Source organism: Centruroides sculpturatus, unplaced genomic scaffold (assembly GCF_000671375.1).
Source record: "Centruroides sculpturatus isolate CEXI.00-Female unplaced genomic scaffold, Cexi_2.0 scaffold860, whole genome shotgun sequence".
In the NCBI taxonomy this organism is placed as follows: Eukaryota; Metazoa; Arthropoda; class Arachnida; order Scorpiones; family Buthidae; genus Centruroides; species Centruroides sculpturatus.
Genome location: NW_019385355.1, coordinates 266,426 through 279,931, shown reverse-complemented (window position 1 = coordinate 279,931; position 13,506 = coordinate 266,426). Strand labels below are relative to the sequence as shown.

Below are 13,506 nucleotides of genomic sequence, written 5' to 3'. Positions count from 1 at the left end.
GGACAAAATAATTCAAACACTAACAAAAATCACTTTTTGTTTATCAATAAGTAGGACCTTTTCTGCAAATAATACAGCTGAGGAATAGACAAATATAAATCACAAACATTACATGGTAATGTCAATTTTGTACCATTCTTCAACCAATACTGTTGTGTCTAGTTACTGTAACTAGTTCCCCACACAGTACCTAGACACGAAAAGAAACTATTCCATACAAAGTGGTTACTTATAACAAACAACTTGACAACACCTATAAGCAAATAGCAAAGGCAAAACAATCAAAGTAATTGTAATTTCAAATAGACCAATATGTTTATTTTTGACAGTTTGTTATTTTTCTTGCATCACATTGTCATGAGAAACATGAAAAATAATTCTGATAATGCAAAATTTGCAACTTGTAAAATTTTTATTCATTATACAAGTGTTATTCAGATTTGAGTAATACCTTTATTTGATTAAATTGTGAGAAATGTTTTAAGTTATAAAGCTTTTTAATTTATGCATTTGACATCATTTTGTAAGTGTTTAAGACCAAATTTTTTATGGGCCACACATTATTTCTTTGATTGTTTCATTTCTTAAACAAACTATTCCTGGTTAAACCAATCAGCAAAAACTTTTGATGCTTTCTGCAATATTTTGAGCAATGTTAGTTCTTGAATTTAGGTAATTGATTTTTAACAACTGCATGACTATATATAAAAATAAAATTGAGTAATCAGATTTGAAAGAACTAACTGTTTAATCTTAAATACAAAATTTTTCCCAAGTACAACAAAACAATAACATCTTAATTTAACCAACTTCTAAGAAGGAAGCTTTTTGTTTTTTAATAGAGTAATAAAACATTTTGTGGTTTGTTTACTTTGGAAATGGGTGTGACTCCTTTCTCTACTCACTTTCTGTTGTGAAAGTAATAAAGTTTTACTAACCTGACCTTGAAAGACAACTTATCAACCTCCAATTACAAACAAATCTGAAGTGAATCCATGAAAATTTGAATAATTAACAGCGAGTTAAAATTTGATATGTTTATTTTTCTGCATTTTCAAATCAAATTACATTCAAATAAACAGCAAAATACATTTCTATCAATCCACGAGTATTTTACATTTTTAGAAAAAAAACAAAATGCAGAAATTAAAAATATAATCATAGTTTTTGATGCCATGCCAATAATTTCATAATTTTAGAATAAAACTGACCTTGTTAAAATATTCTCAAGGCAAACTGGACATAAGACAATTAGATAAAGAAACACACCTTTTAATATCCAGCAGCAGTTTAATACTATAAAAATGTTTTTGACTTATTCATAGGTCTTCTTCAGTTAGGACTAATGAATCAAATGCATAAACAGCATTTTGAGATTAACTTGTTAAGTGTCAAATTTTTTTCCCTATACATATGACTTAACGTTAAATTTTTTCAATTTTAAGCCTAATGCAATTATGTATTTTAGAAAAAAAATAATTGTAGCTATTGTATCATTCCAAATTATTTTTTATCTTGCACACAAAATAGACATATTAAAAAATGTAAAAACAAAAACCATATTTCAGAAGTTAGTTTTTCTCTTGGTTCTAATAACGTAAGAACAACTTTCTCACCTTGCCCACCTTCAAAACTGCTATATTCTGTGGTAGCTTCTGTATAAACTAAAAATTACTCACGTTCTCACTTTGTACATATTCATTTTTACTGTCTGATAATTCAGACTCACCAGAACCTAAATTGAACAAATACTCAACCACTTCTGATTTGTTCAAGGTGTAATTTCTCCCAGCCGCTGCCATTTTCACTACAGGATCTACTTTCCCTTGAACATTTGCTCATATTAATGTAATGACCTGCTGTGTGAGGCTAGATGCTATACCCATTCATGTGATGAGAGTCACTGATTTCAAAATTCAGTACAAGTAGTGACATCTAGTGTTAAAAAAAATGAGATATGAGATATCTCCGGTCCAACAGTCCGAGTTTTTATTCTTCAGCCCAAGGTATCTCAAGAATAACACGGTACAGGTTAAAATACAAATTTACAAATTTAAACAAACATATAAAATTTAAATAAAGAAAACAAACTTGATAATCAAAATTTAAATTTTAAGATAAATAATATGGCATATATTCAAATAACAAGTAAATCTTCACAACAGAATATCTTAAGATGTGTGGTAAATTACTTTCTCATACTTGAAAAAAATCCACAAGGAGGTTGCCAGGAAAAACAACCTAAGAGCAGCACATAAATGCAATCATATAATTTTTATGATACAGTGATACCTTGGCATATATCTGCTTTAGAATATGTCAAATTCGGATTACGTCCTATTTGGATGAAACAAATTTTGCTCGGTATACAACTTTTGTTCGGTATACGACTTAATTCAATTATACATGCCCTCTATGAACAAGTAGCACTATCAATGTACTACACCAGACTAGATGTTCACGGTGCCACAGTTTATAACTTTGTTAAATTTCTTCTGATTTTAATTTATAAGTAACATTTTATTATTTTTATTAATCATGAATTTCAAAAAGGCAAATGAAAAGCGACAGAAAACTAAAAAATGACTAGAATCACAATGGAACTGATAAAAAAGATTGTTAAGAAATATGAACGTGGCACGCGTGTTCGAGATTGACTGTTGCATACCGTATTCCGAGAACGACGATATCGACAATCGTGAAAAATAAAAACATTATTAAATCTGCTAATGTTGCAAAAGGGGTTAATTCAATTTCTAAACAGAGATCGAAGACATTAGATCATGTTGAGAAATTGCTTTTGCTTTGGATAACTGAAAAACAGTGTGCTGGTGACAGTGTATCAGAAGCAATTATTTGCGAGAAAGCTAAAAATATACATGCTGATCTCATGAAAAATCAAGCAGGAACTAGCCAGGAAAGCGAGGTGTTTAAAGCCAGCCATTTTTTTTTTTACATGAGAACAGATTTATCATTTTTACATTACTTCTTATGGGAAAGGTTGGTTTGGTATACGTCCTATTCGGTATAAGTCCAAACATCAGGAACAGATTATCATATACCGAGGTTCCACTGTACTTAGAAATAATAAACCAAAAGAAAACTGTTCCACCACCCTCCATTCCTCTGGAAGATCAACATTTTCTATGTAAACTTTCATATGTGGGAGCTACAGCAAGGAGCTTGAAAGAAAGACTTAAGTAACATCTGTATAATCTGTATACAATTAACAGGAACATGAACAGCATAGTCTTAGCCAACTATATCAGAGAGCAAAACATAAGAGTTGCATGGGAGAATGCAGCAATAATCTGACCGCATAGAAATCTTAACAACCTCCAATACTTGGAAATGATAGAAATATTTAAAGTTCACAGAAAACAAATGCGTATTAATTTTAGGTATGTGGACAGTCTATGGTGTGTAAATGTATTTTTGAACTTTGACACTTAAATAAATCAATAATAAAAATAATTAATATATGTATTTGTGTTTCATCAATAATTAAAATTTAAATTTAATTATCAAGATATATTTTCTTTATTTAAATTTTATATTATGTTTGTTTAAATTTGTAAATTTGTATTTTAGTGTTTTTAGATTAAAATAGAACAAGTATTCAATTAATTAGTCCTAAGTGAGGAAGACCTATGAATAGGTTGAAAATGTTTTTTAGTATTAAACTACAGCTGGATATCAAAATGTGTTTTTTTTTTAAATCTAAAAATCAATGTCTTTGAGATGTCATGCACCAACTCACATTTGTTAGATTTCTTTTTTGTTAGTTTTACACATCCATTCCAGGGATAAATGAAGCATTATTGTGTTTAGTATGAGTTGTCTCATTTGAAAGCACTGTCCAACTCAATGACAATGCAGTAGCAGGGTTAGAAGATCTTTAACTGTAGGATAGAAAGAGAAACTCTGAAAGTTTTATTTATGCATTACAAAAACTAAAAGAACTCTGCATAGGTGCCCTGTGATTCAATAATACCCAAATGATAGTCAAATTCATGTCATACTTTTTTCAGAACATTGGTGTTCTTATTGTTATTGTGCAAATAGTTTCTTTTAAGTAAAATTCAATTCACATAAAAAGGTCCATTGTGCACTCCCATGAGAAATTACTTCAGAAATCTAACATTTTTAAAAAAAGACAGATGATCTCTAACGGAAAGGTGAGGCTAAAAAAAATAAATGAAGAAAAAGAAAAACCAAGAAGAACAAATCTGCACACTCACGAGATGCAGAGAAGTCTTCTCAGCTGATTAGCAAAAGTGGCAAAATGCCAAGAAAGAAATTTTCAGTCAGACATTGAGTGTTAATGAATCAAGAGCTGCTATGGAGTATTGCTTTAATGTAGAAATACATCCCTTGAGAATTAAGCAGTATGTATAAGATCACTTACATATCCCATAGTAGCTCTTGAATCTGTAAAACCTGATAAACTGAAAAAAATATGGCAGGAAATTGATTGCTGTTTGGATATGTGTAAGAACACCAGACACCTGCAGAGTCCATGTAGTCTTATAGTGTGGCAAGAAAAATTTTTAAATATCCAATTTATCTTTCAATTCTGGTTTGTAATAAACTGCTGCCTTCCATGGTTTTCCAGAAAAGAAGAAAGTTTCCAAGTAATTTTCCCTGTATATCATCTTGTTACTCTGAAAGCTATTTTTCCTCTTTCATGCACTGTTTATTTCTACTGCTTATTTTTAAACCAAACCAAATTTATTATATACCTCTTTTATGCCCAAAGTATTTACATTTTGAGATACATTAAAAATTTTTAATAATAAAAATATCACATCTTTATGCAAAAATAGTGATATTACTGATCATTTTGAATAAACTAAATAAATTTTAATTATAATATAACAACACACTGTATTAAAGCTAATAAAAATTCTATCACAAATTTATATGATTTAATTACCTGTATAACAATTTGCTTTATGGCACTGAATACAAGCTCCTACACTTCTTTGTTTNTTACTGATCATTTTGAATAAACTAAATAAATTTTAATTATAATATAACAACACACTGTATTAAATCTAATAAAAATTCTATCACAAATTTATATGATTTAATTACCTGTATAACAATTTGCTTTATGGCACTGAATACAAGCTCCTACACTTCTTTGTTTGCAGATATAACATGTTAATTTCCAGCGTGCAGGTGGAATGTTTTCTATACTATCTATAGGTTCTAAAAAAACAGTGTTGGCAAAACACACTTCAGGTATCCAGAAGGCACACACCACATGAGCCCATCGACCATCATCTGTTTGTTTAAATGCTCCCCCTTTATTAGGACAAAGAACACAATCAACAGCACGTGATGGAGACTGTAGACAACGACGACAAAGCCATTGTCCCTCAGGAATATATGGGACACCATAACATTCCTGTAAATAAACAAGTTTATTTCTTAAATTTCTTTTATTAGACAATTTTTTAAAATTATTTTTAAGTTAATTATTAATTTTTAAACAATGTTATATAGTAGTCATCTTAAAAATTAGTTTCATTTCAATAATTTTGGACTGATAAAAGAGCAATAAGTAATAAGATACTATAAATGTAAAACTCACAGAAATTAAATAGAAAATACACTTTTATACAAGGTTAACAAGAAATAATTTTATAACTTTATGCATAGGAAACTATAAAGATTATATAACTATTTTTGTATTAAAACAGGATTTTTTAAAATAATATACATTGCATTTATTTGTTTTTTTATCAGTTCATGCATATTAATTTCAATATATTTCTTTACAAAACTTTTAAGAAACACTTTTATAGTTTATAATTTTTCAATATATTCTATTGAATATAAAACATTTTTACTGCAAGAATACATGATAGTTCTTTTCTAAAAATATTCCATCTAAGAAAATCCTGAATTAATTTTTCTATTCATAATCTATAAGCACTCCCTTACTTACAAACAATATGATCATATGTGTAAAATTTAAATTTTGCACAGATTCTGAAATTCTCTTGCCACTCATAAGGTGGCATTGAAGTCAGTCTTTGATCAATAATTTATCATAAATTTTTATTAAATAATTGAGAGGATCCAGAGACTAGGTTTCTAGTTTTTAAAGAAACTTGCATTTTAGAAACCTTGCTTTCCCCAATCAGTTCCCAGAATAAAATAATGAGAGCTATTGGATATTAACTTAACTGTCAACAAGTCCTTTCTCCCCTTTTTGACTCGACCCACGAAAATAACAAAAATATGTTATAACAGTCCACTGTCAAATGTGAAAGTTGATGATTAACGTAGTCTAGAGAGGAAATCTATAAACAATTGCTAACAAACAATTGTGTCATTCTACTAAACAAATGGTCACCTGATCAGATTCCCACACTAAGGACAGATATAACAAGACCACACCAGACGATCGAGCGGACAACTTTAAAAGCTGACATACTTAGTGCAATCATACTTAGAAGTCAACTTACGGCTCATCCCTCCATATTGAAGGCAGCAAGTTCAAAAACGACAGATATAAACTACTTCTGCCTCACCCTATACTAAGTGAAACATAGAAGGCTCACACTAGATACCGATTTAACTTCAATTAAACCCGAAGACATCANACGTAGTCTAGAGAGGAAATCTATAAACAATTGCTAACAAACAATTGTGTCATTCTACTAAACAAATGGTCACCTGATCAGATTCCCACACTAAGGACAGATATAACAAGACCACACCAGACGATCGAGCGGACAACTTTAAAAGCTGACATACTTAGTGCAATCATACTTAGAAGTCAACTTACGGCTCATCCCTCCATATTGAAGGCAGCAAGTTCAAAAACGACAGATATAAACTACTTCTGCCTCACCCTATACTAAGTGAAACATAGAAGGCTCACACTAGATACCGATTTAACTTCAATTAAACCCGAAGACATCAGCTCATCAAACACATTCAACTAAGGTATAATTATGTACACACACTCTGTTGGTAGACGCGGACTTATCTAGGTAGTCCCCCGTTATCACTTGGGACCAAATGTAGATTTAGATAAATAGATGTTACTATGCTTGTCTGCTTTTTGGTGTATCTGTTTCTTGTATGCTTTTAGTTAACTCATTAAACTGTTATTTAGTTGTTAACCTGATACCATGTGGACTTATTTCGGCGCACAAAGACACTATCGACTTACCTAATATGACCTCCCCACTCAAAACAATTAGGCCTCCTATTACAAGCCATCCAGTGATAATGTGAGTGGATCTCGCTGATCCGCTGCCGTTAAAAGGGGTTCAGTGTTTGACACTCTACCCCCAGCATCTCACATATTGGTGTCAAGAGTGAGGGAGAGAAGCCCCTTCCAGGGATTTCGATCAATAAGAGTATCCATCATAGACAGGTTTCTGCCTGAGACAAGTTTTGTCCGTGTTAGACAAGTTTTTCTTTGAATTTCTAATGGATGTAGCGAAAGTAGCATCATGGACTAAGGAACAGATGCTAGCAATAGCTAAATTAAAATCAACAGGAATAGCCAGGGAATTTGCAAAAAAAAGACCAAAAGATGAAGGACATACATGACTATTATATCTTCAAGAACTTAATGTTCGGGAGATTTGACAGAGTCCCATATTCTTTTAGGATAAACAGGTTCCATGCATGCATTCAACAACGTGAATATGATGTTCAGACCTATGAGATCAGGCTTCAGTCTCTTGTCCCTGAAATTGAAATAGAGCAGGTCGGATCAGACGCAGCAGAAACAGCAATCATTCGAAGAATCCAAAATTGAGTTACATGTGAGGCTTAGGGTCCAATTTTTGAATGGCCAAATATTAAAATCCGACAGAGGGTGATGTCGCATGAACTGGCCACATTTGATGAGGCTCTAAATGCCGTGATTAGTATAGAAACAATAGAAAGGCTTACCACAAGGTCCCATAACCAAATTAGAATAATTAAGGAGGAAAGTATACATGCAAACCCGTCTAAAGATGAGATAAGAAGAATTATGTATTACCCTAAATGAGTTGCAAGGACAATTAGATGAGCTAAGTAGAAACGATCGAGCTCATAGAAATTATACTTGAGGAAGTCAGTTTTCTGATCAAAAAGCAAATTTCCGACAATTGTCTGATGTGGTCTTGTTATATGTCCTTAATGTGGGAATCTGATCTGGTGACTGTTTGTTTGGTAGCAATGACACAATTGTTTATACTCCCTACACTATGTTAATCATGAACTTTCTCACATTTGACAGTCAACTGTTATAGCATACTTTCATTATTTTCACAGGTTGAGGCAAAAAGGGGAAAAAAGGACTTGTCGACAGTTAAGTTAACATCTGATACGTCCCATTTTTTACTCTGTGGAAATTGATTGGGAAAAGTAAGGTTTCTAAAATGCAATTTTACTTAAAAACTAGAAACCTAGTCTCTGGATCCTCATATTACTTCCCACTTTCTTTAAAATTGCACTCATAGTGTAATTTTAACACACAGAGATATGTGGCATAGTTATTAAAATCTCTCTCTCTCTTGTAAAATTAACATACATGACAATTTTGCAGCTACAAAGTGTGTGGTTACAAAATTGCAAAAAGGGAAAAGAAAATACAATAAATCTTTAACGAACAAATCAAATGAAAGAATCAAATTTAAATCAAACAGATATCGTATAATTTTAGTGCCCGAAAAATCCCTAGTTTAAATAGAAAGATTAGTGCTCATGACAATGATAATAATATATGGGACTAGAAAAATGTAATTTACAAATTCAGTTGTAGCTGCACTGTACCTAAATTTTATATAGGTGAAACTCGCAGAGATTTGAAGGTTCAGTTTAAAGAACATATATCTGCAATTAAATATAATAATAGTAGTTCAGCTGTTGCAGTTCATTGTAACAGTGAAGGTTGCCAAATTATTAAGGATACCATAAAAATTATTAAAAAAAGGATCTAATACACAAAAAAAGGAGACAGTATGAACATTTAGAAATACTAAAAAACAAAGACAAAATTATGAATAATAATACTGGTCAAAAATTATATGAAACTTGGTATCCATATTTGACCAAGAGAGAGCCCCTGTGAAGGGAAAGGGAGTGTGTTTAAATAAAAAGGAAAATGGTGGCAAATATCTTGCTATTTCTGTGAATCATTTCATTGTGTTATAAATCTACCGTAAATAAGTTTATACTCTTATTGTTTTAACAATGAACAGGTTTTTTACTTCATTATTCTATTTTATTGTTTTAATGGTAAAACAGTTTGCAATGTCATGGTTTTAAATGTTATGGTTTTAGCATTGTACTTTATTATGCATTTGCCTCTCACTCCTAATACTATTTTATGTATCATACCATCATATCTAATGTAAGTTCATAACTTTTACATCTATGTTATAACAAATACCTGTAAATTAATAATTGTTATCCATATTTTATCAATCGTCACCATTTCTGTGCTTCTCATAATAATGTAAGTTAAAAAATTTTTATAAATTTTGTAACAATAAAAAATTTTATGTTAACTTGTATGCATTATTTCCTAAACAGTTACATCAGTTACTAAATAGTTACTAAACAGTTCCTAAACAGTTACTTTTTTCATTTAGTTGCTGATGGATTTCTCCAACTAGTTGATATAATAAATAAATGGACTTTTGATAAATTTATTTTAAAAAACAATTATAGTCTGATTCTATGTAAAAATATTAACCTTTGTGGCAAAATTTTAAAAATATAACAATTGTAAAGAGGTTTATTGTGATTAAAAAATAAACAGAGTGATTNATAAACAAAAATTTTACAAATTTGCTGATTTGCACTTGGCGAATTACGATACTGTTTAGGTACGTGATGAAATGCATAACTTTTTTTTTGTTTAACAACGTCTCACCCAGCACAGTGGCCATAAACTCTTAAATATATTTTACGTAGTAATAAAAATATAACTTGACATACATATTTATAAATAATTTATATTCAAATTACATCATTTCTATGACTAAGGGCGGCGTAAGGCATGGACGACGTAACATTTAGAAGTGAGCAAATCAACCATTGGGAAAGCATTTCTTAGTAGCTAATTTAACTGTTCAATTAAGCATTTGAATTTCTGGACAACATCAGTGAATTTCAGAGAGTAAGCAAAAACAAACTACATTTATTAATGCATAAAGTGTTAATAATACAAATAAAATGTCTTGAATTGAGTATTTTATTGTTCTTGAACAAATGAAATCTAAATATTTCAACAATGAATGCATTATTTATTTCAAAATTCTATTATCTCATTTATGTAAAAGAATTTTTCTCAAACTGTCTCATAATTAACCAAGTGATCACTGTAATTAATCAGGCTATAAATATTCTATTATTAATGATTAGATATTAACTAATTTGGTATTTGAAGTAGACGTTAGGTGCCATCTCTTATCTAAAGTAATAATTATAATTTTTAATAATTTATTAAATAATTTAAAACCATCTGGAAGATGATAACTAGCCCAGAGTGGGACTTGAACCCACAACCTCCGCTTACCATGTGGTATGGTGCAATGCCAGTTACGTCACCCAAACCTCCAAGCAATTCTTTGCTTCAGTTTCAATTCATATCATAATTTTTAAATCAAACAAAAATTTTTTAAAAATTTTAATATAAGTTATTATTATTAAAATGTAAAGTATCATTTTTTTTCATCTCATACATACAAATTATTAAATAAAATTATTTCCATCAAGCTTCATTCATGAGTTTACTTCTTCTAACAATGCAGGTTTTAACTTAAACAATTATAAAGAATTTAACAGATTTTAACTTAATAATAATTGTTTTCATTACTAGAAGTAATGAGGACTATTAAGTGATGAGTTTGTTTATAAGTGTAAACAAACTCATCACTCAATTTCAAACAAGTTCAAAAGCAATTTCTTACAAACTGAATTTAAACATTCCAAGGATAAGTTCATAAAAGTTCAAAAACAACTGAATTGTACAAATTCATTTCTTCACTTTTTTAAACAATCACTTTAAATTTTTCCATTTCAAAATGAATAATGCACAAGAGAGAAAAAATGCCGTAGGGTACCAAAAGATATGGCGTAAGTGAAAAATCATATAAATAAAAAACATATAACAAAAGAGAAAGTACATTTTAACATGTAACTGCAAAAAATGTACAACTGAGAAACATAAATGGAATTTGACTTAATTTTTTATTTATATATATTTTAAAAACAATAAAAAAAACTCACCTGATGAACAGCTAAATTACACATATCACAAAATAAAATGGCATTAGAATTCTGACACTCCCCATCATTACATATACAACATACTGCATCTTCGTCAATGGATGGATTTGGATCTTTTCCTGTTGTTTGACTTTGAAAATAAGATTCTTTTTCCAATCTATCCATTAAAAGTTCAAATACATCTGCTGGAACTTCAGGGGTATTATCAGACCTCCTTTTGTCATTAATTATATCTAACCATGCACAATCCTATAAAAAAAAACATCATTACAATTAAGAGTTACAAATAATAATAATAATAATATACAAATTGTAAAACATTCACTTCAAATAAATACTCAAAGTTTTCTTAAATTTCATTTATACAATTATAATGAATTTATTTTTAATTTACTGATCAAATTAATGTGACTATTCATACATTTTTTTCAATTTATAGTTATTTGTTTTTAATCTTGGAGTATAAGAATCTCTTTGATTCTTCTAATATGTAAGCTTAACAGTAAAAAGTTTGTATAATGGAGCACCATTTATACATCTCTCAAGAGACTGGAGATTAAAATGACTGAACATTAAAATGCAAGTCAAGAGTCTTGCAAGAATTTTTGTGATTGCAAGAACAATTTTTATGATAAATTTATAGTATTATCACCACAGGCTTGCAAGAACAATTTTTATGATAAATTTATAGTATTATAATTTAAATGAATGTTTTAATGTTCTTCTCTTACTTTAGATTTTTGTAAAAAAAAAATAGTAGTAATACTTTTTCTGCACAACTTCCTTTGAAGCAGCAGTAGCTACAAGTGATTTAACTGATTAACAGTAATTTCCTTGATAATAAGTAGATAATAAATACAAGTATTTAAATTACAAAAGCTATGGTAACAGTCATTTTTAACATAATAAATCTTAAAACAAGATGATGTTGCTATATAAACCATCCAATAAATTAATTTCAAAATTACTGAATAACTTTCAAGAAATAGGAGTGTTTTGGAATCAACATAAAACAACATATAAATGACAGAAAGGCATAAACGTGAAACATAAAGAATACTCCACTGTATAATTAGAGCAATAATAATGCTAAAATATTCACAGTATAAAGAAATAAAATGTACTTAAACAGAAACATCAGCTATTAAGTAAGAATATCACACTAAGAATTAAATCTATAATATAAATTCATTTCATAAAATTTGAAATATAAGTTATTAAATTTATTTAATGCTGTTGTTACAATTATAAAGTTGTACAACAGCATCAAATAAATTTAATTGAATGGTTTAGTTAAATGCTAACACTTCTGAAATCCATAAATATATGGCATGAATAGTTGTATCTATATCAAAATTTCTGCTATTATTCTAAACTGTTATCATTTACAAGATTTAGTTTTGAACCATGCACACAGTGAGAAACCTTGAGTATGTGAGAAATAAAAGTAGCAACACCCAAATAAATAATTAAATTAGAAAATATATTACAGATTGATATTCTGTTAAATTTTATTGTGATGTTAAAAAAAGATATTTGTTAAGTTTTAAAATTTTCAATATCATGTAGAAATAAAATAGTAAAGAAGAATACATATAAAATGAAATTACAAAAAAATCTATACAAGAACTACATAGGCTATGAAGAAGATAAGAATGAAGATATCAATAAAGTGAGAAATAAATTTATATTAAATTATTACCCATTTAATTTATTAAAAAATGACAGACAGAATATTTTAACTACCAATATAATGTTAAAAACCAAAAATAAAAAGTAAGTTATTTTGCTTTTCCATATATTAATAAAATTTTTGAAAAATGTGCTAAAAAAACTTAAAGAAAAACAAATCATTTTAGTGCCAACAATGAAAAATAAATTATGTAAAATAAGAAATAGAATTCGTAGAACCTCCATTATCCGAACCTCCCTTATTCGGATTTTCGATTATCCGGATTGTTCAAAATAAACAAAAATTTTACGAATTTGCTGATTTTCATTTGGCGAATTACGACACTGTTTATGTACGTGATTGAACGCATAACTTTTTTTGTTTCAACAACGTCTCACCCAGCACAGTGGTCATAAACTCTTAAATATATTTTACGTAGTAATAAAAATATAACTTGACATACATATTTATAAATAATTTATATTCAAATTACATCATTTCTATGACTAAGGGCGGCGTAAGGCATGGACGACGTGGGCCACCGCCTATGCCTCGCGGTCCGAAGGGCCTCGCGCCTC

At 29.3% G+C, this 13,506-nt stretch overlaps 1 protein-coding gene across 1 annotated transcript in view; it reads right to left on the bottom strand.

Moving 5' to 3' along the window:
- Window positions 1-13,506, bottom strand: part of LOC111638030 (peregrin-like) — a gene marked incomplete at its 3' end in the record, with an annotated part of 161,357 nt that overhangs the window by 101,934 nt on the left and 45,917 nt on the right. Inside the window, exons 3-4 of the mRNA XM_023383654.1 lie at window positions 11,257-11,505; window positions 5,098-5,413 (exon numbers count right to left, since the gene is read on the bottom strand). Of these exons, the coding sequence (XP_023239422.1) occupies window positions 5,098-5,413; window positions 11,257-11,505 (565 nt within the window). The remainder of the gene's footprint in view (window positions 1-5,097; window positions 5,414-11,256; window positions 11,506-13,506) is intronic.